Below are 22,108 nucleotides of genomic sequence, written 5' to 3'. Positions count from 1 at the left end.
TTGGATATTAAAACAAATATATTGCTACGTTGGAGTATTGTTTTCCTTTTCTCTTGCCCTCATAACAAATTTAGCAGCTTCAAACAGTGCAAATATATTATCGCCCCCTTCCGTAGCTCAGAAACATTGGCTGGCTGGGTCTGTTTCTCTGGTCAAGTTCGCAAGGCTGAAGTCAAGGTGTTGGCTGGCTGAGCTCCCACTGGAAGGCTTTGCAAAGATTTGGCTTCCAAGCTCACTTTGGTAGGCAGAATCTGATTCCTTATGGCTGTAGGAATGAGGCTCCTGTTTCCTTGTCTGCTGTTAGCTAAGAGCCAGCCTTCGTTCCGAGAATCCTCTCTCTCTGGTCCTTGCCTGTTGATGTCTACATCTCAGAGCCTTCTCAGTGCATCGGATCTTTCTCACATTTGAAATCTGACTTCCCATTCTCTAGCATTGAAGCATCAGAGATCCGACTTCCTCCTCTTCTTCCTGATTTTAAGGGCTCTGTGATCACTTTGGGTCCACCTAGATCATCTAGGACAATCTCCCTATTTTAAGGTCAGCTGATTAATAACTTTAATTCCATTAGCAAAGTGCAGTCATAGCAGCACCAAGCATTTGGTTGAATAACGGAGGGACAGGAACCTTGAAGAGACACCTTGAGAATTCAGAATAGCACAGTTACGACCTCTGTTTCCAACATGAATAATGATATATAAGTCTGTGGAGCACTTGAGATGCATCCAGAAATAATTCAACCCATTCAAGCATTTTGTTTTGGTAGATTAGATTTTCTTAGATTTGATATATTCCATAAATACATTGTATGTAGTTTGTAGCTAATCCAGTAGCCCTTGCTTCTCAACAGACCATCTAGGCACTTGGGAGTAAATCTGAGAGATACATGCTATAGTCTTTCCTCTCAGTGAATAATTTGCTCCAAGGGTAACATTTTCCGTTTTTATCCCCACTAGTGGAACTGTGTTTCATATATAATTTAATTTGATGGGTAGTAAGGAGGGCATGTATTGCATGGTGCACTGGGTGTTATACGCAACTAATGAATCATGGAACTTTACATAAAAAACCAGGGATGTACTGTATGGTGACTAACATAACATAATAAAAAAATATTATTAAAAAATAATTTAATTTTGTCTTTTCTATTGAGAAGTAGCATTTCAGAGTAATTGCTGGTGGGGAACATATTGACATATTTTTCTGTTTTTTTTTTTAAATTTAGGATCCAGTTATTAATTTCTAAGAACACTTAGTTGCTGAATCACATGTGTATGATTCCTAGGGCTAGAAATCTCTAGTTGATTCTCAGCTGCTTTTCTTCAGCCACCACATCTGACTTGTCACCAATCTTGCTGATTTTCAGTGACCCAAGAATCTCTATCCTTCTTTTCACCCCTTGCCCCCATCCCTGATATACATCTTCATCATTTCCTATTCTACCTATTGCAATAATTTCCTAATTGTCCTGCCTCTGGTTTCTCCTTTGTCCATATAATTTCCAGAGATTATATCATCTAGCCGTAGCTTTAGAAAAACTGAGAGTTCACTCTAACTCCTTAACATGACATTCAAAGATTTCCATTATATGACCCAATCCTACCTTTCAACCTCTTTTCCATTACAGTCCTCTGTAGAAGTGTTCAGACAGGGGTATTTGAACGCTACTGTACCAACACTTTGATAATCCATGTTCAGAGAATGGTAAATAGGCCTGTGCAACTGAGATAAAGGGTTCGTGTAGTCATTGCAGGCAGGGCCTTTAAAAATGGGCATGGTTGTTCAAAGATGATTTCTCTCATCTATGGAACGTAAGAACTAGGAAGTTCAGTAGGGGAAGAAAGGGATAAAGAAAGGGGGGGTAATCAGAAGGGGGAATGAAGCATGAGAGAATATGGACTCTGAGAAACAAACTGAGGGCTTCAGAGGGGAGGGGGGTGGGGGAATGGGATAGGCTGGTGATGGGTAGTAAGGAGGGCACGTATTGCATGGTGCACTGGGTTGTTATACGCAACTAATGAATCATGGAACTTTACATCAAAAACCAGGGATGTACTGTATGGTGACTAACATAATGTAATAAAAAAACATTTAAAAAAAAAAACAAAAAACAAAGATCCTTCTTTTGCCCCTTCAACATTTGGTTGATTATGAAATCCAGGCAGGCCCTTCTACTTTCTATATTTTTAATTTATCTCTACTTCCCCTCTTTTTAATTTATCTCCTCATTTCCCCAGCATGGGTCTTGTCATCTCTCTTCTGGACTATTTCCATGGCCAAACCTGTCTCTTTATTCCGTTTGGTCTTTACTCTAAGCCAGTCATCGTATTACATCAAGATATCATTCTAAAACAGAGTCTAATTTTGGCCCCTTCATAATTCAAAACCTTCATTCATTCCCCCCTGTTTCCACTGAAGCGTATTTTCCCACCAATGCAGTGGTTAAGAACTTGAGCCCTAGGCCAGACTGCCTGGGATAGGATCTTACTTAACAGCTATATGATAGGAGACATGTCATTTTATTGCTCTAAGTGTCAATTTCCTCATATATAAAAAGAGGATAATTATGTTTACACAGGTTTGTTATGTGGATAAAAATATATGAAGCATGAAGAGCAATTAGCAAGTAACTGGTATATAGTATATATTCAAGTAATAGTAGCCATTATAATCACCGTAAAATACTGGAGACATTGAGATAGACTCTATAAATGACTGGCTATTTTTTCACTCAATTAGGGATTTTCGAGAGTTAATTATTTGGCTAAATAACTGAATTTCAATGCTCTCCCCCTTTTCCCTTGAGCAGACAGCTAAGGATCGTAACTGGTGAATGGTTTTTTGAAGAAAAGGCAAAGCGTTTCAAGCAAGTCAATGTTCTGGGCACCGATGTAGTCCGACAGTCCATCTTGAGAAGAAGTCCAGGTAATTAAAGCAATTATTTGGTTTCAAAACTGTCTTACTCTCCATTTTGGTGGGCTCTGTAATTTCCCTACATATGTTGCAAATGAACGTAGTTGAATTTCCCTGAATCCCTTAGGTCATTTCAAAACTCAGTAGCATGAAATCTCAATCTGCAATTCATACAAGGGAAGAGGAAGTCGGTAGAAAATAAAATCCACAGTGATTTTCCATCTATCTGACACACTGAGATTTTCAAAGGAGGCATTTATCTTCATCACAGATAGTTCTTTCCCTGAATGCACTTCCAGGATTTTACTAGACATTTAAGAAAGTAACATAAAACAGATGAATTAAATGATTCATATTGTGAAAGCAATCCTTGATTTTTCAACAAGTTATATTTCAATAAAATTGCTTTTAAACGTTCCTTTTACTAATCCAGTGGTTCTCAACCAAACGATGAGAGCGTGTACCATGCCCTCCTCCCTCAAGCCAGGGGAGCATTTAGAAATGCAAGGGGGTGTTTCTGGTTGTTGCAATGTCTGGGGTGGAACGAACAGCATTTAGTGGGCAGGAACCAGAATGCTAAATGGCCTGAAATGCTCAGGGCCCTGTTACTCAATGAAGAATTATACTGTCACCCAGTGCAAATCACACCCCACCTTGAGACTGCTGTTCTGTGCATTCAACCGACAGTTTAATTGGTTAAATATCGAGTGAAACTTGTGTTTAGGGGACTATTGCTCATGTGTGGGGAGGCATCTTCTGGCCTGTTGCTAGGGCCTCTCATCTTTCATAGCCAGAGACAAATGCCCTTGATGTTAAGTCTGGCAGGTAGAGCTGGAAGGTTTGGGATGATTCCAGTGTCACTTCTGGTTGTGGCCCTAGCAAGGAAGGGCTTTCCCCTGTGGGTGAGACCAGGTCTGATGCCACAGGGGGGTAGAATGGAGGAGAGTTAGAATGAAGCAATTAGCTCTGACTGCTTTCCCCACTCGAACCTCAGAACCTTTAGGAATGTAGACTCCCTCAAGTCATGAGGTATAGACACAGCTGCTCCCCCTCACAGGGAATCTGGTTTATGTGCTCAGAAATCAGGTATTGTTTCTATAATCCCGGTCTCTAGGGATTTCAAGTTCTCATGAACCCAGGCTCCTCTGCCCTAAAAATATCTGTAGCGGGATGATGTATCCCCCTCCATCGCAGTCATCCCTAGAAAGCTTATCTCAGCAAACCTCCCACAGATGAGTCCTGATCTTCGTCTTCATTTAACTCCGGGACAGTCAGCAGATTAGAAATAACTGTGTGATGGGATGGGAATGTCATCGCCGATTATTGTAGACTTCTTTGTCCCATGCTAACGTAGGAAAGAGAATGGAGAAGAAAAAATTGCTCTCATTTCTGGCAATTTTGTATGGAAATTTGTCTTCTGATTGTTTTTAATGAGGAACTGAAGAAGTACAAAGTCAAGAGCAACCCCGCCAGGACCCAGGAAAGGCAGACACTTCACCTTCTGCCAGGCAAAAGGCCAGTCATGATGGACCCAGGAGAAAGGGGTAAGACACACCTTTTCCAAGGGAATAGTTGCTCTTTATTCTAGAAACCTCTGAAATAAAAACTCCATAGTTTTTCAAGTTGGATATCACTTCAGTGACCCAGAGAAGGTCAACATACCTGACCAAGGCAACATTCTCCTATCATTCCCCTCAGGAAATGCAGTTTTATTTACTTTTGGTCTTAGACAATTAAAGGTCCCCTTGGACCTGAACCTGTAAAAGTTTTTCTTTCACTTGGCATATCTGGTCTCGCACTGAAAGGCTCTCATTATGTTGAGGTAGAAGCTTTCATGTCAGGACCAGTCTTGTCCATAAAGAGGTGACAACTCGCTCGGTTGTCACCACCCTTGCCCAGCCTAAGTGCTGATATAGGAAATATCCAAATGGAAGATTTATTAATTGGGCCTAAAACATAGTGTCCCCTGTTTAAAATGTGAGCTTCCTTAAGGAAGAAATCATCTTTGGCTACCCCAGTAACTTAATTCAGAAAAGATATGTCTCAAGTACGAAGAATCAGAATGGGAATCACGTAGGGGAGCAAGATTCAGGGAGGCAGTAGGAAACTGGGGGCATCAGGGCTTCCTCAGGGGAGATAGGAGGCCCCTAAAAGGCAGGTGGAAAGGACCAGAAGGCCGACTTCTGCTTCCCAGCTCTGCATTTTGCAGGGCTTCGTTTCTCAGGCAACCGTCGGTCTGTTTTGTGACTTAGGTAGTGAGGATTCTCATATCCACCAAGTCACTTCATGATTCTTTCTAAGTAGCATTGTTTTGTTCTCTCAGCGGGAAGCAGTTTGAGACACTGCTAGTATCTAAGCCTTTCTCTGGCTCTAGAGAAAGTCTGGTTTGGTTTTGTTTGGTTTTTGTTCTTAGAATCTTGAACTGTGAGTGCAAAAGAAACCTAAATGGCCTGTAACTCAGACACTCATGACGAACCATGTCTTCATTAATGAGCAGAGATGAATGTGAGAGAGAGCTTGGAGTGACCATATATCCCACGTATCGGTCCTTCTTCCCAGGTTGAGTCCGCTTGTCGCCCTTTGGAGCCCCCTCAAGGCCTTGTGCCTGTGTATCACATGTTACATTGTAGTCTGACACCACGCCCCAACGCCCCAACTCCCCAACTCCCCAGCCCCAGCACACGCTGAACTATGAGCTCCCTTAGTGCTGGACCTGTGGCTTTTTGCTTTCTTTCTTTTCGCGCTACAGCCTCCAGCGTGGTGCCTGGCTCATCGAAAACAGTCAATGACTTGATTGGACAAGCCACTCAGAGCCCACAAGTGCTTGTAGGAGCTGTAATTTGCAAAGCCATAGCCCAGCCTTCACCGCGTAGGTCACAGAACGATGAACTTGGAGCCGGGAGATAAGAAGTAACCCACCGGCACAATGAATTGTATACACTCTGAATTAAAAACAATCACAGCTCTGGACTGCACCCTGTGGGAACTCAGAACTGAGATCTGATGGATCTGTCTTCAAGGACTGTAACAGCTAGTTGGGTAGCAAAGGTTCACGCCTAGAAAATTAATACGTATAGAAGAAGTTCGGGAAAGTGTAAGATGACAATGTGAACTACCTGAAAGCCTTTCTAAATGAAGAGGGAAGTGTTAATTCACTACAAGAGAGATCATAAGGCAATGAATAACTAAGTCAATCTTAAATAAGGGGCTTAGATAATCAGTGTCGGGAGGTCACAGAGGCCATTGGGAAAGACATCAAATTGTAAGTGTGACTAGATGAGGACCTTGAAAGGTGGGTGGGGGTCCAGGATAGCAAAAGATGGGGAAGAGTGATTCCACATGAAAAAAACAGCTTAAGTAGAAGAGTGGACGTGGGGTCATGTACAAGGGGGTTCCCAGAGCAGCACAGATTGATATTATATTAAGTGTTGTTCTCACCAAAAAAATGTAATTTTCCAGTTAGATTGAAGCTTCTGACACTTTGACAAGACACTCGATATATCTTTGAAACGGAGACATCTTGGCAGCTTCTATTAAGATTGTCCCCGTACCTGTGGAATACATGTTTTCCCCCTAGAAAACCCGAATGTAAGATAAATGAACTGGCTTCTCTCAATGCTGTCATAACAAGAATATAGCTTTGGTTCTTTTTTTAAAGTATATTTGAAAACCCCCATGTTTTGGACACTCAGTAGCCTGGATCATGACTCAAATCTCAGTTCCTGAAAAGCTATTTTTGCTCAAGTTCTAAATAATTTAGTAAAATGGCAGTGGAGTCAGATTTCATCCTACATGAGACACTCCATTGTTCAGACTTCACTCCCACGGGGAGAAACGTCACGAAAGATAGAAAGATGGTTTCCACCACCTGGGTTTAGTCATTCACTCTGCAAGAACTGATCGGGTTCTCGTGTGTACCAGGCATCACTCTAGGCTCAGGGGAACGGGCAGGAAACCAGCAGGGCAGAGTTGCTGTTCTCATGGAGCTTAGTCTAATCAGTGGCCACCTCAGTTTGTCCCGGAGAATCACTTTAGCTCCCCTTTCTGAGCAAGGGGAGTCCAGGCTCCCTATTCTTAGCATCCCTGAATACAGACTCAACCCGGGCGATATTCCTCCTTCTCAGGTGACAGTGGGGACTTCCAAAGCTGATGGTCTTTTTCCGAGCAGGGACAGAGACCTGGCTTACCAGCAAGTGGGGCGGCCTTGGGAGCAGGTGATAACTGCCTGTCCCCTCCCCCTTGACAGTGTATGGCAGAGGCACCAGGAATTCCCCACAACCAATCAGCCCCGAGGCCACGTTATTGAAGAATTATTTACTGTTGAGAATATTGAAGATGATATTCTTTGTTTTTTTTTTTAAGGAATGGTATTCTTGAAAGGAAATTTTGAAATGCCTTTTCTCTAATGTGACCTTTTAAGTATAGACATATTTATATAATTTCAGATTTCTTCTGGCCAAGTTCAGGTCAGCAACCAGAGGAGAAATCATAACTCCAAAAATGGAAAGTGGGCGGAGCTACAGCTTGGACTTAGACAGCCAAAACTTTCGGAGTTTAAAGTCAGTCCCTGGTTCGGACAGGTAAGGCACATACAGATTGGGCAGTAGTAGAGCCTGAGAAGAAGGTTGATGTATTTCTATTCAAACGGTGCTTCTAGGTACCTGTAAAGGATTACCTCTTGGAGAACTCCCAACATAATATGAAAAGACAGGAGGGTATTTTTATTTTAATTGAAATAGGGAGCACTTACCTTTCTGGAATCACAGCTATCAGAATCATCTGTGTTACCTGTAGGGATGAGACTTGATGTCTTGGGACTTAAGGCTGCAGTTCTAATGGAGGTGTACAGGGAAAATAAATTCTTCTCATAGATTTCTTGATCTTCTTTCTGTTTAAGCTTCTGAAAAAGAAACATCTGAGCGATTAATATATATATATATATATGTATATATTAGCTTTAAAATGTTTTTTTTTTTAAAGACGGGGCACCTGGGTGGCTCACGGGGCGCCTGGGTGGCTCAGTCATTAAGTGTCTGCCTTCGGCCCAGGGCGTGATCCCAGAGTCCTGGGATCGAGTCCCACATCAGGATCCTCCACTGGGAGCCTGCTTCTTCCTCTCCCACTCCCCCCGCTTGTGTTCCCTCTCTCGCTGGCTGTCTCTATCTCTGTCAAATAAATAAATAAAATCTTTAAAAAAAATAAAAATAAAAGACATGAGAAGACCTTAAATTTTTTTTAAAGATTTTTATTTATTCATTCGACAGAGAGAGACAGCCAGCGAGAGAGGGAACACAAGCAGGGGGAGTGGGAGAGGAAGAAGCAGGCTCCCAGCGGAGGAGCCTGACGTGGGGCTCGATCCCAGAACGCCGGGATCACGCCCTGAGCCGAAGGCAGACGCTTAACGACTGAGCCACCCAGGCACCCCGTAGCTTTAAAAATTATTAATAATTTCATCACTTGAATTGCTCCAGAGAATTTCCATAAATTCCACTTCTTTCTAGTTCCTCTTCATCTAACTCGTTAACAGTGGGGCCAGGTGAGAGGCTCCTATGCACAGAGTTACCACCTTGTCAAGAAAAGCTAAAAGAAAGGGTAGCCAAGAGCATAGTTGGTTTCATATCAAGCTGGATTTTGTTTATCCTGTTGGGGCATAAGTCAAGGCTTATTTTCACGCTGAATGTATTATCAAAGGCCATGAGGAGAAAAAAGATCTACCCTCATGTTTCGCTGTTTTGTCCCAATGTTAACTCCCTTTTGCTTTCTTGGACCTGCAGTAATTCTGCAAAGCCAGGGAGTGAAGCCTCCTCAGGTTACGCAAGCAGAATTGAATTCTCCCCTGTGATTCATTTTAGAATATGGAACACCACATCCCCCTAGAGAGGACCCTCTTCTGACCATTCATTTTTTTTTTCCATGGTGACTCTCCACACCTGCTTCTTTTTTCTCTATAGCGTTCCTGCCAAGTCATGCACTTTGCGTAAAACCACACAGAAAAAAATAAGAAAGTAGAAAATAAATCATTTTTCATCCACTAGCAAAAGATCGTCACTATATTCCATATTTTTCAAATTTTCGAGAATATAGATCTATTTCCTTTATGGTAAAAAACAATTCAAACCATAGTTGCTTTGGTCCTTGAAATAGCTTCCTTTGACTGACCTTGGGGTAGCCCCATGCCAAGTTCCACAGACTCTTTCCGTAAAAGTCTCATTTTTGTTTTTGGTCGTTGAACTCCTGACTCTCAGACAGTGCTCCAAATTATTTAGAGGTGATAAACAACTAGTTTAATGTTGCTATTTTTGCCCCGCCTCTTGGGGACTCCCATGGATGAGCCATCTTGGTAAAGACTTCAGGCTAGCATTTCAGAGGGACAATATATATAAAAAGAAGATAGAATTCTTGTAAAAAAATCTAAAAAAAAAAAAAAATCTCCTGACCCAACCCACAGGTTTTTCCATTTTAAACTAATTAGTCTTCCAGTTACTCAACAAGAAGAAGGGGCATGCTCCTAGTATCATAGCGCTTCTGCTGTTCTTCCAGAATCCACCTGCCTGGGTTTATTTCTTGTGTGTTATCTACTGGTGGGTGTAAATAATCATTAAGTTATAAAGTCATATGGACATGTTTCACCAAACACTGGTGTATTGACCCAGGATTTTCTTGTTCTTGTTGTAAAATGAAAGGAGGCAAAGTAGACTTGATCTTTTAAATCATAAGTACCTGAAGTGGTTTCTAGAAGATCAGAATATAGTAGTCAGGGATGCTTTGGTTTAAGCATGCCAAGAACAATGTTTTCCCATAAAGAAAGAGAAAAAAAAGCTGTTTGGGAGATCAGTAGAGCAAATGTTCTTTTCCTGGAACGTGCATTTATCAAAGTGATGACTCATTAATGGGCTGCCACAGTGAGATGAGTTACATCATCCCAGAATTATTCCTTAGAAAGTTGGGCAGGAAGTAGCCCATCTTTTCTCAACTCTCATCACCAAAAGGCATTAGCTCCTTTTGGTTTGCTCGAAGCTGCAGTAATTCTGCAAAGCCAAGTAGTAAAACTGGCAGACTCTTTTCTTCTTAGGTTTTGCAAGCAAAAGTGCATTCTCCCCCGTAGCTCATTTTCAAATATGGAACAGCAAATGTCCCTAAAGAGATTTTAAGAGCCCAGTCTCTTTGGTCTAGTCCCTGACCTAGCTTAGCAGTGAATTCCCCTTTCTCCTCCACAATGCCTGTTTCTTCATGGTTCATTGCTCGTTTTTTTGGAGCAGCTGGCCTTGGGCATTCTTGTTTAAAACTCCTATCATACCAGAGCGGAAATGATGTTTCACCAGATGCCTGGTTGACTTTCTTTTCAGTAGTTGGAAAGCAGGGAAAAGTATGAATGGGTTAGGCAAGGCCCAGCAGCCTCCCACGAGAGCCTGGCAAAGGGCTCTTCCCTTGTTGCTAGGGACTTGACAGATGAGGCAGGAGAGACTTTAAAAAAAAAAAGAATATGCATGTAAGCTATAGTTCATCAACAGACTGCTCTTCAGAGCAGTGATTCCTAATCCCTTTTATATCATGATGAGTTATCAGCGTGGTCTGATTTGTGAGATATCTATCTGAAGTCCTCACCCAGAAACAAACCCTCAGACGAGGATGCGTAAGCAAGTGATTTATTCACGAAACGATTCCAGAAGAAACCAGTACAGGAGGAACAGAAGCAGAATAAAGAAGGGAAAGAACCCAAGCAATGTGCTGTCTCAGGTGAGGCCTGAATGTGAAAACTCAGCTTGATCCTGCAAGGGATTCTGGATCATAAAGTGTGTCTCTGAGGTTTTCCATTTTGAGGAGCTGGACCATTGCACTCCTACACCAATTAGTCGTTGACCGTGGATTCCTTTGGATAGGGTTTCCAGATTTAGTGAATAAAAATACAGGATGGACGCCCAGGTAAATCTGAATTTCAGATAAACGACTTTTAAAGAAGTTGATATCCGGGGCGCCTGGGTGTCTCAGTTGGTGAAACGTCTGCCTTCGGCTCAGGTCATGGTCCTTGGGTCCTGGGATCCAGCCCCGCATCAGGCTCCCTGTTCCACGGGGAGCCTGCTTCTCCCTCTCCCACTGCCTGCTGCTCCCCCTGTTGGTGCTCGCGTTCTCTCTCTGTCAAATAAATAAAATCTTTAAAAAAATAAGTAAGTAAATAAATAAGTTGACCCCCATGAAATATTATTTTCATTTATATACTATATAGTTTTTGAGGTAGTGCTCCATGATTCATCGTTTGCATATAATACCCAGTGTTCCATGCAATACGTGCCCTCCTTAATACCCATCACCGGGCTAGCCCATCCCCCCACCTCCCGCCCCTCTAAAACCCTCAGTTAATATTAGTATATTTTTACACTAAGAAGTATTCATTATTTATCTGACATCCAAATTTAACTGGGAGTTTTGTATTTTATTTGACAACTCTAACTATGGGGGTAGGGGAGACATGCCAAAGCATATCTAGGCTGCAGTGCTAAAGGTCTCTGAAGGCCATAGGTGCAAGTCATTAGCAGGAAAGCACTCAGAAGCTGGACATGGGCACACAGAGCTGGTACAAATGATCTGAGCTGATCTGGGTAAGACATCAATGATGTCCCCTAAAAAACAAAGGAAAAATGGAACTTTGAAGTTAAAATTCACTCTGTTGAGTAAAAAATGGATGAAGGTTGTGATGCTGTGTTTCTCAGCAGCATTCATCACACTGGAGAATACGGCAAGCATATCAGATTCACAAGGTTATTTACTTAGACTGTGAACATATCAGTGGGAGCAACATGGGGTCTGGAATTGCCAAGCACATCTTCAGCTAGAAACTTCTATTTATACCTCACAATCATCCCTTTTTACTCGTCTTTTGCCCACCATACACACTACCTTGATTTGGGCTCCCCCAGAACAGACCCTGAAATAAGGATTCAAGAGTAAGTAATTGGTTTAGGATGTGATCTTGGAAACCCAAGGGGAGTGGGGAAGTGATCCAGGGAAGGAGCGAAAGCCAAAAAGAGGGTGTCATTAAGCCAGTTACCGCTATGGGCAACCAGAGCTCAATCTCAGTGGCCAAATATAGGAAACAGTATATAATACACCTCAGAATTATCCAGTCAAGAGACTGAGAATCCGAGGTATGTATACACCAGCTCCCTGTTGATGACTGGTTGAGGACTAATTCTAGAGCACTAACTCTCTGGCACTTGGGACTTGTTCTGCGCACAGGCACTCCATGCTCTTGTGATCCAAAAAAGTCTTCGGGCATAGAGTTGTGGTTTTTCCCAGTCAACAGGACTCTGCGGGTAGAGGTGAGGGCCGAGGGGAAAGGGGTGGTGTCTCTGCCGTCCGCTACCGCATCCCTCCCCAACCGCTCTTGTCCCTCTTCCAAAGGCAGTTTGTCAGACCACTGGTTGCTCCACCCCTGATTTCTATTTACTTTATATACATGTAACTTTCCTTTTTATAATGACAGTAATGTGAGGAGTTACAGAGACTTGGTAGTTCAGCCAGACTCCGGATATTATACTTTGGCTGGATTACAGCTGGGTTCTTGACTTGCCTCATTCTTAATGGTCACCTCCTTGCTATCTTATCTTTTTCTCCAGTTATTCCACAAAGATTCCCTGCCCTGATGTGTTCTGTTTCAATGAACTAAATTTAACACATTTCCCTCCTCCAGTATAATAATTTTTTTTCACTCAGGGGTCTTGTGTGATATGTACTTTCTCAGGGTAGCTAAGATACGATAATGGTCTTTCTTCTTCCCTGAGGAGTAGAGGTATAGGACTTGCTCACCTATGAATTTTATTTATACAGATAAATTCAACACACAGTTCTGTCCACATTATTGACCTAGTATTCTATTCCAAATGGTAATTAAGTGTGAGAGTGCTTAGACAATGATACTATTCTACCCCTTCATGGACTTCCCAAACTTTGTCAGGGAAGATAATTTTAAGACAACCAAATGATTTTAAGACCATATTGTATCATGTTAAAAAGATGTTGTGTGTGCTATGGGAAAACCAGAGAGAGGCATTTATCCTTTCAGAGGATTCAGGGAAGCTTCATGGAGATGACCTTTAAGCAGTTTTAAGGGATGAGGAGGGCTTGGCCAGGTGAACAAAGTTAAGAATGAAATAGAGGAAGTAGAAAGTACAAAAGAAAAGGGTATAAAGCAATGTTGCATGTCCTGGAAAATAAATAGTTCAGGGTTTTTAGAGTGTAAATATTGAAGTGTAGTATACACGAGATGAAATGAAGAGCTAAGTTGGACCAAGATGTGGATGGCTTTGGATAACCTTGATGACCTTTCTCTTAAGGTAGAACAAGAGTTTAGTGAAGTACGTACCTGTTCCATTCAGTTACTGAAAGCTAAGTTCTGCTAAACACTTGCATTCCCTAGTGTCCACGGAGGAAGGCAGTTGGCTTTCTTCTTGCTCTTGGCTTTGATTTCACCCAAAGTTTTTCATGGCTGCTGGCCTCTCTCTTCCAACTGGCTTCCATCCATTATTTAGAAAGAAGACATGGGATCAGGATTCTACTGTGATGGTAAAAGACCAAAATATTATCAGACTGGGTATTTTACCTTTTCTGTTTCCTTCATACCCACTCATGGTCCTTCCCTCCTGGTGACCATCTCCTCTACTTTAGAGAGAGTCTTCCTAAAGAGAACAGGTCCTTTAAGGAAACACTAAACATTTTCAAGCCACCAAACAAATCACCCTTTGTTTTAGTAAATGAAATTATAAAGTTCTTATGGTTCTTTATATAATTAACACTCAGATTCATTGAACAAAATGTCATTGAACACCTGTCACGTTGCATCTTTGTCCTTTCTCCAAAAAGGAAAAGGAAGGAAAATATGTGTAATTAAGCCACAGAAAGACAGTGACTTCAGAAGAAATGGCAGCTAGAGAAGCTTCCAAATGGATTTCTGCTTTTTCCTAATTTCTCTGCTTCCCTAATTCTGTATTCCAAAGCTCTTGTGCTTAAGAATAAAACACACATACATATGCGCATATGTATGTATATACGCATGTACCCAATACCTGAAATTCATTCTTTGAGGATGTGTTGACCTCTCCAAAGAGTTTGGTTTTTAAATGGAGATTCCCGTATCTCTGTGTTGTGTGCCTGTGTGCATGGGCGACACTCACAGGAGTCAATAAACTTTCTGTAGATATATAGACAGTTAATACGTTTGCCTTTGTGGGCCGTATAGTCTCTTTCTCAACTACCCAACTCCGCTGTTGGAGCATGAAAGCAGCTGTAGACTGTACATAAATGGATGGGCTTGCCAGCATTACAATAAAACTTTATTTGTGGGTACTGAAATTTGAATTTCATGTCATTTTCATGTTATAAAGTGTTTTTTTGTTTTTGTTTTTGTTTTACTTAAAAATGTAAAAACCATGCTTGGCTCACAAGCTATACAAAAACAGGTGGTGGTCCCAATTCAATCCATGGGCCATAGTTGGCTGAGTCCTGGTGTAACAGATTCACTCACTAACCCAGAAGGCGTCCTTCCATTTATCACAGGCTAAGTCTGGAGGACAGCTCAGCTCTCTTGATGTGAACACTGGGGTTAAGACATAGTGGTATGAGAGGGGGGAAATTACAGGTACAGAGATGTCTGAGATCAGTAAATTTAAACCAATCCACAGTTTAGCCCAGTATTTCTCAACCTTGGCTGCATATTGAAATCCCTGGGGGATGGGAGTGTCATTAGAGCTTATCGATCCTCTAGGCCTAGATCTCAAGCCCAGAGTCTGATGTGATTAGTCTTGGATGTAGTCTGGGCATGGGGATTTTTTAAAGATTTTATTTATTTATTTATTTTGAGAAAGAGAAGGAGCACAAGCAGGGAGAAGGGCAATGGGAGAGGGAGAAGCAGACTCTCCAGTAAGTGTGGAGCCCAGTGCGGGGCTCAATCCCAGGACCCCGAGATCGTGACCTGAGCCAGAGGCAGACGCTTAACCCTTGGGTATGGGAATTTTTAAAAGCTTCCCCAGTGTTTCTGATATGAAGCCAAGGATGAGGGCCACCCATCTCACAAAAGACTGTCGACAAAGACAAAGCATTTTGGGATCACCAAAGACTAGAAAGCTGAACTATGTTCACCTTTTTTCTCTTTTCTTTCTCATTTTTAACATCTCTTTCGCATTTAATGGGATCACCTCACTTGCCAGCTGCAACCTCCCTGGTTTTTCTTACATATCCATTTCAGATCTGACTAAAAAAAGTTAGGAGAGTGCATAAACCACAGAAAGAATATCATGCGGTCCCTGTGTCATGCTGTGCACTAGCCAGTGAGTGTTCCTGTCTCTCAGATCAGTGCTGCCTTTTAGTTGATCTTCCTTAGGGGAGCACTCATTTAACCGTGCAGGCACAGACTCAACATTGTCAGCCCACTCTGGGAAGGTTGCATCCTGGGAAATGCTTTTCAGACTACAACTCCTGGGAGACAGTTTCATAATCCATAAAGGCAACTCATTATAGTCTCTCTCCCCTATCCTTAGATCCTTTATCTAAAAATAGGTATATCTAGGGGCGCCTGGGTGGCTCAGTTGGTGAAGCGTCTGACTTTGGCTCCTGTCATGATCTCAGCGTCCTGGGATCCAGCCCTGTCGCAGGCTCCCTGCTCCACGGGGAGTCTGCTTCTCCTCCCTCTGCCACTCCCCCTACTCATTCTCTCTCTCTCTCTCTCTCTCTCTCTCTTTTTCAAATAAATAAAATCTTTAAATACATACATACATACATACATAAAATACATCTAGAAAGCCATTATCAAGATTTTGGGCCAGCTTGAGATTAGAGATAACAAAATGGAAGGCTTTTAAAGTATATTTCATAAGCTAAAGTAAATGAGACTGTTTCCTTCTCTAGGAAATGTGTCTTTCAAGTAACCTGGAACATCCGAGCTCCCTAGGCAGTGTCCTATCCCCATGCTTTGGGCCCTATTAGAACAGGAAAAATATATCTCTTTCTTGTCAGTTTCCCTTTAAGCAAATTTTAGCTTAAAGTTTTATTGACACTTTCTAATACTTCTGATATAAGTATCAGTAACATGATATCTGAATCAAAAATAGCTCTTTCAGGGATGCCTGTGTGGCTCAGTCGGTTAAGTGTCTGCCTTTGGCTCAGGTCATGATCCTGGGGTCCTCTGATCTAGTCTCACAATGGGCTCCCTGCTCAGTGGGGAACCTGCTTCTCCCTCTGCCTGCCCCTCCCCCTGCTTGTTTTCTCTCTCTCTCTCTCTCCCCCCCGACAAATAAATAAAAATCTAAAAAAATACAGCTTTTCCATTTTTTTAAAAAGATTTTATTTATTTATTTGGCAGAGAGAGACTGACAGCCAGCGAGAGAGGGAACATAGGCAGGAGGAGTAGGAGTAGGAGAGGAAGAAGCAGGCTTCCAGCGGAGGAGCCTGATGTGGGACTTGATCCCAGGACTCTGGGATCATGCCCTGAGCTGAAGGCAGACGCTTAACGACTGAGCCACCCAGGTGCCCCTCCATTTTTTTTAAGTATAGCTGACGCACAGCATCACATTCATTTTAGGTGTACAACAGTGATTCAACCAGTCTATATGTTATGCTGTGCTCACTGGAAGTGTAGCTACCATCTGTCACCATACAGCACTGTTACAATACCATTGACTGGGGGCGTCTGGGTGGCTTAGTCGGTTAAGCGTCTGCCTTCGGCTCAGGTCATGATCCCAGGGTCCTGGGATCGAGCCCGATGTTGGGCTCCCTTCTCGGTGGGGAGCCTGCTTCTCCCTCTCTCGCCCCCCCTGCTCGTGCTTGCTCGCTCTCTTTCTCTGTCAAATAAATAAAATCTTTAAAAAAAACCCACAAAATGCCATTGACTGTATTCCCTATGCTGCACCTTTTATTCCTATGACTTCTTCATTCTATGCCTGGAAGCCTTTATCTCCCACTCCACTCATTTTGCCCATCCTCTCCCCTCCAACTACCAGTTTGTTTTCTGTATCTATAGGTCTGATTCTACTTTTTGTTTGTGTATTCATTTGTTTTTTAGATTCCACATATGACTGAAATCATACGGTATTTTTCTTTTTCTGACTGATTTATTTCACTCAGCATTATATCCTCTAGGTCCATCTCTGTTGTCACAAATGACAAGATTTCATTCTTTTTTTACGGCTGAATAATATCCCATTGTATACACACCACATCTTCTTTATCCACTCATCTCTCAGTGGTAACTTGGGCTGCTTCCATATCTTGGCTATTGTAAATAATGCTGCAGTAAGCATAAGGGGCGCATATGTCTTTTTATATTAGTGTTTTTGTTTTCTTCGGGTAAATACCCAGTAGTGGGGTTACTGGATCATATGATATTTTGACTTTTAATTTTTTGAGGAACCTCCACACTGTTTTCCACGGTGGCTGCACCAATTTACATTCCTACCAATAGTGCACGAGGGTTCCCTTTTCTCCACATCCTCACCAACTCTTGTTGTTTCTTGTCTTTTTGATTCTAGCAGTTCTGACAGGTGTGAGGGGAGATCTCATTGTGGTTTTGATTTGTATTTCCCTGATGATGAGTGATGGTGAGCATTTTTTCATGTGTCTGTTGACCATCTGTATGCCTTCTTTGGAAAGATTTCTCTTCAGGTTCTCTGCCCAAAAAAATAGCTCTTTCCAAATTGAACTTTAAACTCCTTGAATCTAGACTTGAGGAAGGCTTTATCCTCTTCCTATTTAAGTGTCAAAGATTTATGTATTTCATGTCATATTTTATATAACATCTAAAAGAGTTGGCACCCAAATATTTATGATATTCTGCCTCATTAGACTAAATCTTTTTTAGTCTAACAAACTGAAACAACCAGTTGAGAGGAAAATATTTTTGAAAAGCTCACAGTAAATGTCAGGGACAAATGTGAAATTATATGTCATTTTTTGAGATGAGTCTGGCAATGATTTGTAGTAGCTGACTTATAATCATAAGACTTGTTTTCCTATTACAGGATAGCCTTTTGAATGTCATCGCCACAATTAATCAACTTCTGTTAGAGCTTCTCCATAAGTAGGACTTTTGGTTCCAGCAAAGCAAATCCATGATGGGGACTTTTTCAAAACCACCTGGGTCAGGAAGAATGGTTAGGACCGGCACAAGCAGATATATCTGCATGAGTCCCTTTGGATCATAACTTCTTGGCTCATTTCTGCAAGATTCATGTCTATCCTTTCTTGTTTCAAGGAGATTTTACTTAAAATAGTAAGGAGAGAAATTTTTGTGGTAACATTGTTCTGAGAGTAGAGAACCTACTATCACAGCACAGCGTTACTGAGTAGGTCTCTAAAACCTAGGACTTCTGAGATGAGCAAAATCAGTTGGGTGGCTAACTGTTGTCAAGTGCAGGAAGTATAGTCCCTGAGGGAGGAGGGCTCAGGAAATTTACCAAGGAACTTCTAATTTCAAATCATATCAATTTATTTAATCACAAAACTTTATATCTCTTGTCATCAGAATTAAGACAGAGTCCTAGACCCTCCTGAGCAATCTATAATTCATTCAGAGTGCTATCTCTAGAAGAAGCAGCCAGAGACTATTTCTATGTGGTATTAGAACAATGCTACCCAGGGTTGCCTGGGTGGCTCAGTCGGTTAAGTGTCTGCCTCTGGCTCAGGTCATGATCCTGGAATCCCAGGATCGAATCCCACATCAGGCTCCCTACTCAGCGGGGGTCTGCTTCTCCCTCTGACCCTCCCCACTCTCGTGCTTTCTCTCTCTCACTCTTTATCTCAAATAAAGTAATTAAGAAGAATGCTACCCAGAGAATTTTTAGTTCTCTTAATCAGATTCCAAGGAACTAACTCCCAGCCCTCTGATCCTTGGATTATTTTCCGCATGATAGCTCCTTCTATCAATGCAGAACCTGCCTGGTTGTATCAACCCGCTCTTGGTGAAATGAAGAGTAAGTAATATGAGCAACTGGAATGAGCACAGGTTTGGGTAGGCAGGCAGGTCTCAGTTTTTATCCTGACTTTGCTACGTACTAACCGTGTGAGAATGTGGTAGTGGTGGTGTGTGTTGTGTGTGGACACAGACACATGTGTGCCTATATGGAATAATTGTTTAACCTCTCCAAGACTCAGTTTTCTTATCTTTAAAAGACTATTGGTATCTTTTTCTTTTTCTTTTCTTTTTTTTTTTTTTACAGGGATGTTGGGGAGTGGAAAGTGTCAAACACCTAGAAAATACTCAGTAAATGTAGCTTCCATTTGCCTACTTATGGAGGGTGGTGGTAGCTGGCTGTCGAAGTCAGGGCATATTTGATTTGATTTTCGTGGCCTCTCTGGTGCACAGTCTAGAAAAACTTACAAGCTGTAGTTGATAGCTGCAGCAGTCAATGCCAGTTCTTTCTCCTGCCAGATTTGTCTTCCAGTAATGTCACGTGCACAGTCAGACATTCTTTAAAAAGAAAAAAAAAAACACCCTTTCTCTGTTCTTTTGCATATCTTTTCCGATTGGGTCGACTGTAAATTCTAATCACTGTTAACTATCACTGCTTTAAACGAGGCTTTAAACGGTTAAATGTTTATTATTATAGATGCACTTATAACTTATTAAACAGTAAATAAAAGAGTGAAATTCACAAAAGCTTCTATTTTACCACTTAGTGTATTTTGTCCTCCCCAAGGATAAAGAATAAAATAGAACAAACACTTCTCTTAAACTGTAATTTGTCAAAACTTACACTTACTTATGAAACTCCATGTGATGAGAAAATTGTGTTCACCTTAAGGGCAGGAACTGTTTTTTTTATTAATCATTATTGAATGGAATTGAATCAGTTTTAGCAAACAAAGTGAGTCAAGCCCATTTACCAAATGTCATTATTTTTATACCACATTTATTAAATGTGCATCATGAGTCAGACACTGAAACAACACACAGAAAAACAACATAATTTCCACTCTTTGATTAAATATGTCCCGAGTGCCTCCTTTGCACTAAGGTATTATGAAGGTGGTGGAGATATCATAGTAAATATGAACTCTGTCCCCAAGGAGTTTAGGTTGAAAGAAGCACCAAGGCCCACATATGTGGATCACTTGAAGCCAAATAAGACATCCTGTACTCGAAGACTGCACAGTTTAGCAAAGACTGTAAGTCAATAAGAATTGAGTGGAGCAGAAGTTGACAAGGCTTGCAAATGACAGGAAAGTCCTGATGGGGGAGGCTGGACTTCAGCTGAGCCTTGAAGGATGGAGAAGGTTTGCATAAACAGGGAGTGGCAAATAGAGCCTATCAGGTGGAGAGAACATGAGCAAAAGCCTTAGAGGTAGAAGCAGGAGCCATGAGTGTGGTGAGTTGAGAGGACAGCAAGGAGCCTGTCCAGGCTGGGAGAATGCTGGTGAGCAGTGGGAGATAAAGCTGGAAAGGTAGGGCGAAGCTCACTTATGAAAACCCTGGAGTCAGACAAATGGGCTTAAACCTAGTGAGTGTTTGAGGAGGAAAGCGACATGGTAGCTGCTGACCACGTTAGAGTCAGAATATTCTTTCTCCTTTAGGGGAAGTACTGGTTCATCAGATCTTAATGACCAGGAAGCAGGCCCTGCAACCCCGAAGAGCAGCCGGAGCAGTGGTGTGACCCCCGTCACTCAGAGGTCACCGGCCCCAAGCACACACAGTGTGACTTCAGTCAGCATTAGAGTAAGTACTCAAATGCGAAAGGACCCCCAGCCTCTGAGACTCGACCTCACCATCATGGCCTGGTTGGGTTTGAGTTCTCTGTATCTCGAAGTGTGCTGTTTATGCTATTTAATTGTAGAAACTTCTTTATCAGGAAGACGTACAAATGAGTAACAGACATGTGAAAAAATGTTCAACATCATTAGCCGTCAGGGAAATTCAAATCAAAACCACATCGAGATACCACCTTACACCAGTTAGAATGGCAAAAATTAACAAGGCAGGAAACAGCAAATGTTGGAGAGCATGCGGAGAAAGGGGGACCCTCTTACACTGCTGGTGGGAATGCAAGCTGGTACAGCCATTCTGGAAAACAGTATGGAGGTTCCTTAACAAGTTAAAAATAGAGCTACCCTATGACCCGGCAGTTGCATTACTGGGTATTTACCCCAAAGATACAGATGTAGTGAAGAGAAGGGGCCCATATACCCCAATGTTCATAGCAGCAATGTCCACAATAGTTAAACTCAAAAGGGAGCCGAGATGCCCTTCAACAGACAAATGGATAAAGAAGATGTGGTTCATATATACAATGGAATATTACTCAGCCACCAGAAAGGATGAATACCCACCATTTGCATCGACATGGATGGAACTGGAGGAGATTATGCTAAGTGAAATAAGTCAAGCAGAGAAAGACAATTATATGGTTTCACTCATATGTGAAACATAAGGAATGGCACAGAGGACATTAGGAGAAGGAAAGGAAAACAGAAGGGAGGGAAATCAGAGGGAGAGACGAACCATGAGAGACTATGGACTCCGGGAAAAAAATCTGAGGGTTTCAGAGGGAAGAGGGGTGGGTGGATGGGGTAGTCTGGTGATGGGTTTTAAGGAGGGCATGTGTTACAATGAGCACTGGGTGTTATACGCAAACAGTGAATCATGGAACACTACATCAGAAACTAACGATGTACTGTACGGTGACTAACATAATAAAGTTCAAATTGATTTTAACAAAAAAAAAAAAGAAAGAAAGAAGCTTCTATATCAGGACTGAACCTCCTGCATCCTTAGCTCCTGGTGGGAAGCCAGAAATGTGAAGCAAAAGGAAAGAGCAGGTTCAAAGGTGGTGGTTATATGGTTTAAACAAAATATAAATAATGTTTAGAATTCTAGTCTCTGCTTTTGAGCCTCCATGTTATTTGTCAAGATGTTCATAAGTTAACTGCACTAAACATTTTCCAGACTGATTTAAATCAGGAAAAGTAGAGTCTTGATATTTTTGATAGTTTCTTGTTCTATAAAACTGCTAAAATTCAAGATCAACACATAATGAAGACTTAAATTGCATTATACATGAAATATATATGGAATGTGGAAGTTATTCTTTTAAATAAATGAGCATCTGGATTTTTTGGTTAAGCAGGAAACTCCATACATGTAGCTGACGTCTATATTTAAGAACTCTTGGTCCTAGTCAGGCTAAGAGTGTAGTAAGTGAAAGAATTAGCCATGCAG

At 41.7% G+C, this 22,108-nt stretch overlaps 1 protein-coding gene across 1 annotated transcript in view; it reads left to right on the top strand.

Annotated features, from left to right (window-relative positions):
- The window catches only part of SYTL5 (synaptotagmin like 5), a 133,735-nt gene that overhangs the window by 70,360 nt on the left and 41,267 nt on the right, over nucleotides 1–22,108 (top strand). The window contains exons 4-7 of the mRNA XM_087859445.1: nucleotides 2,807–2,922; nucleotides 4,346–4,454; nucleotides 7,356–7,490; nucleotides 20,467–20,608. Coding sequence (XP_087715571.1) covers nucleotides 2,807–2,922; nucleotides 4,346–4,454; nucleotides 7,356–7,490; nucleotides 20,467–20,608 — 502 coding nt within the window. The remainder of the gene's footprint in view (nucleotides 1–2,806; nucleotides 2,923–4,345; nucleotides 4,455–7,355; nucleotides 7,491–20,466; nucleotides 20,609–22,108) is intronic.

The sequence above is a fragment of the Ursus americanus genome, chromosome X, assembly GCF_024610735.1.
Source record: "Ursus americanus isolate L20-20 chromosome X, mUrsAme1.1.p, whole genome shotgun sequence".
Lineage (NCBI taxonomy): Eukaryota > Metazoa > Chordata > Mammalia > Carnivora > Ursidae > Ursus > Ursus americanus.
Note: the sequence above shows the minus strand (reverse complement) of the source record. Positions and strands in the feature narration are given on the sequence as shown.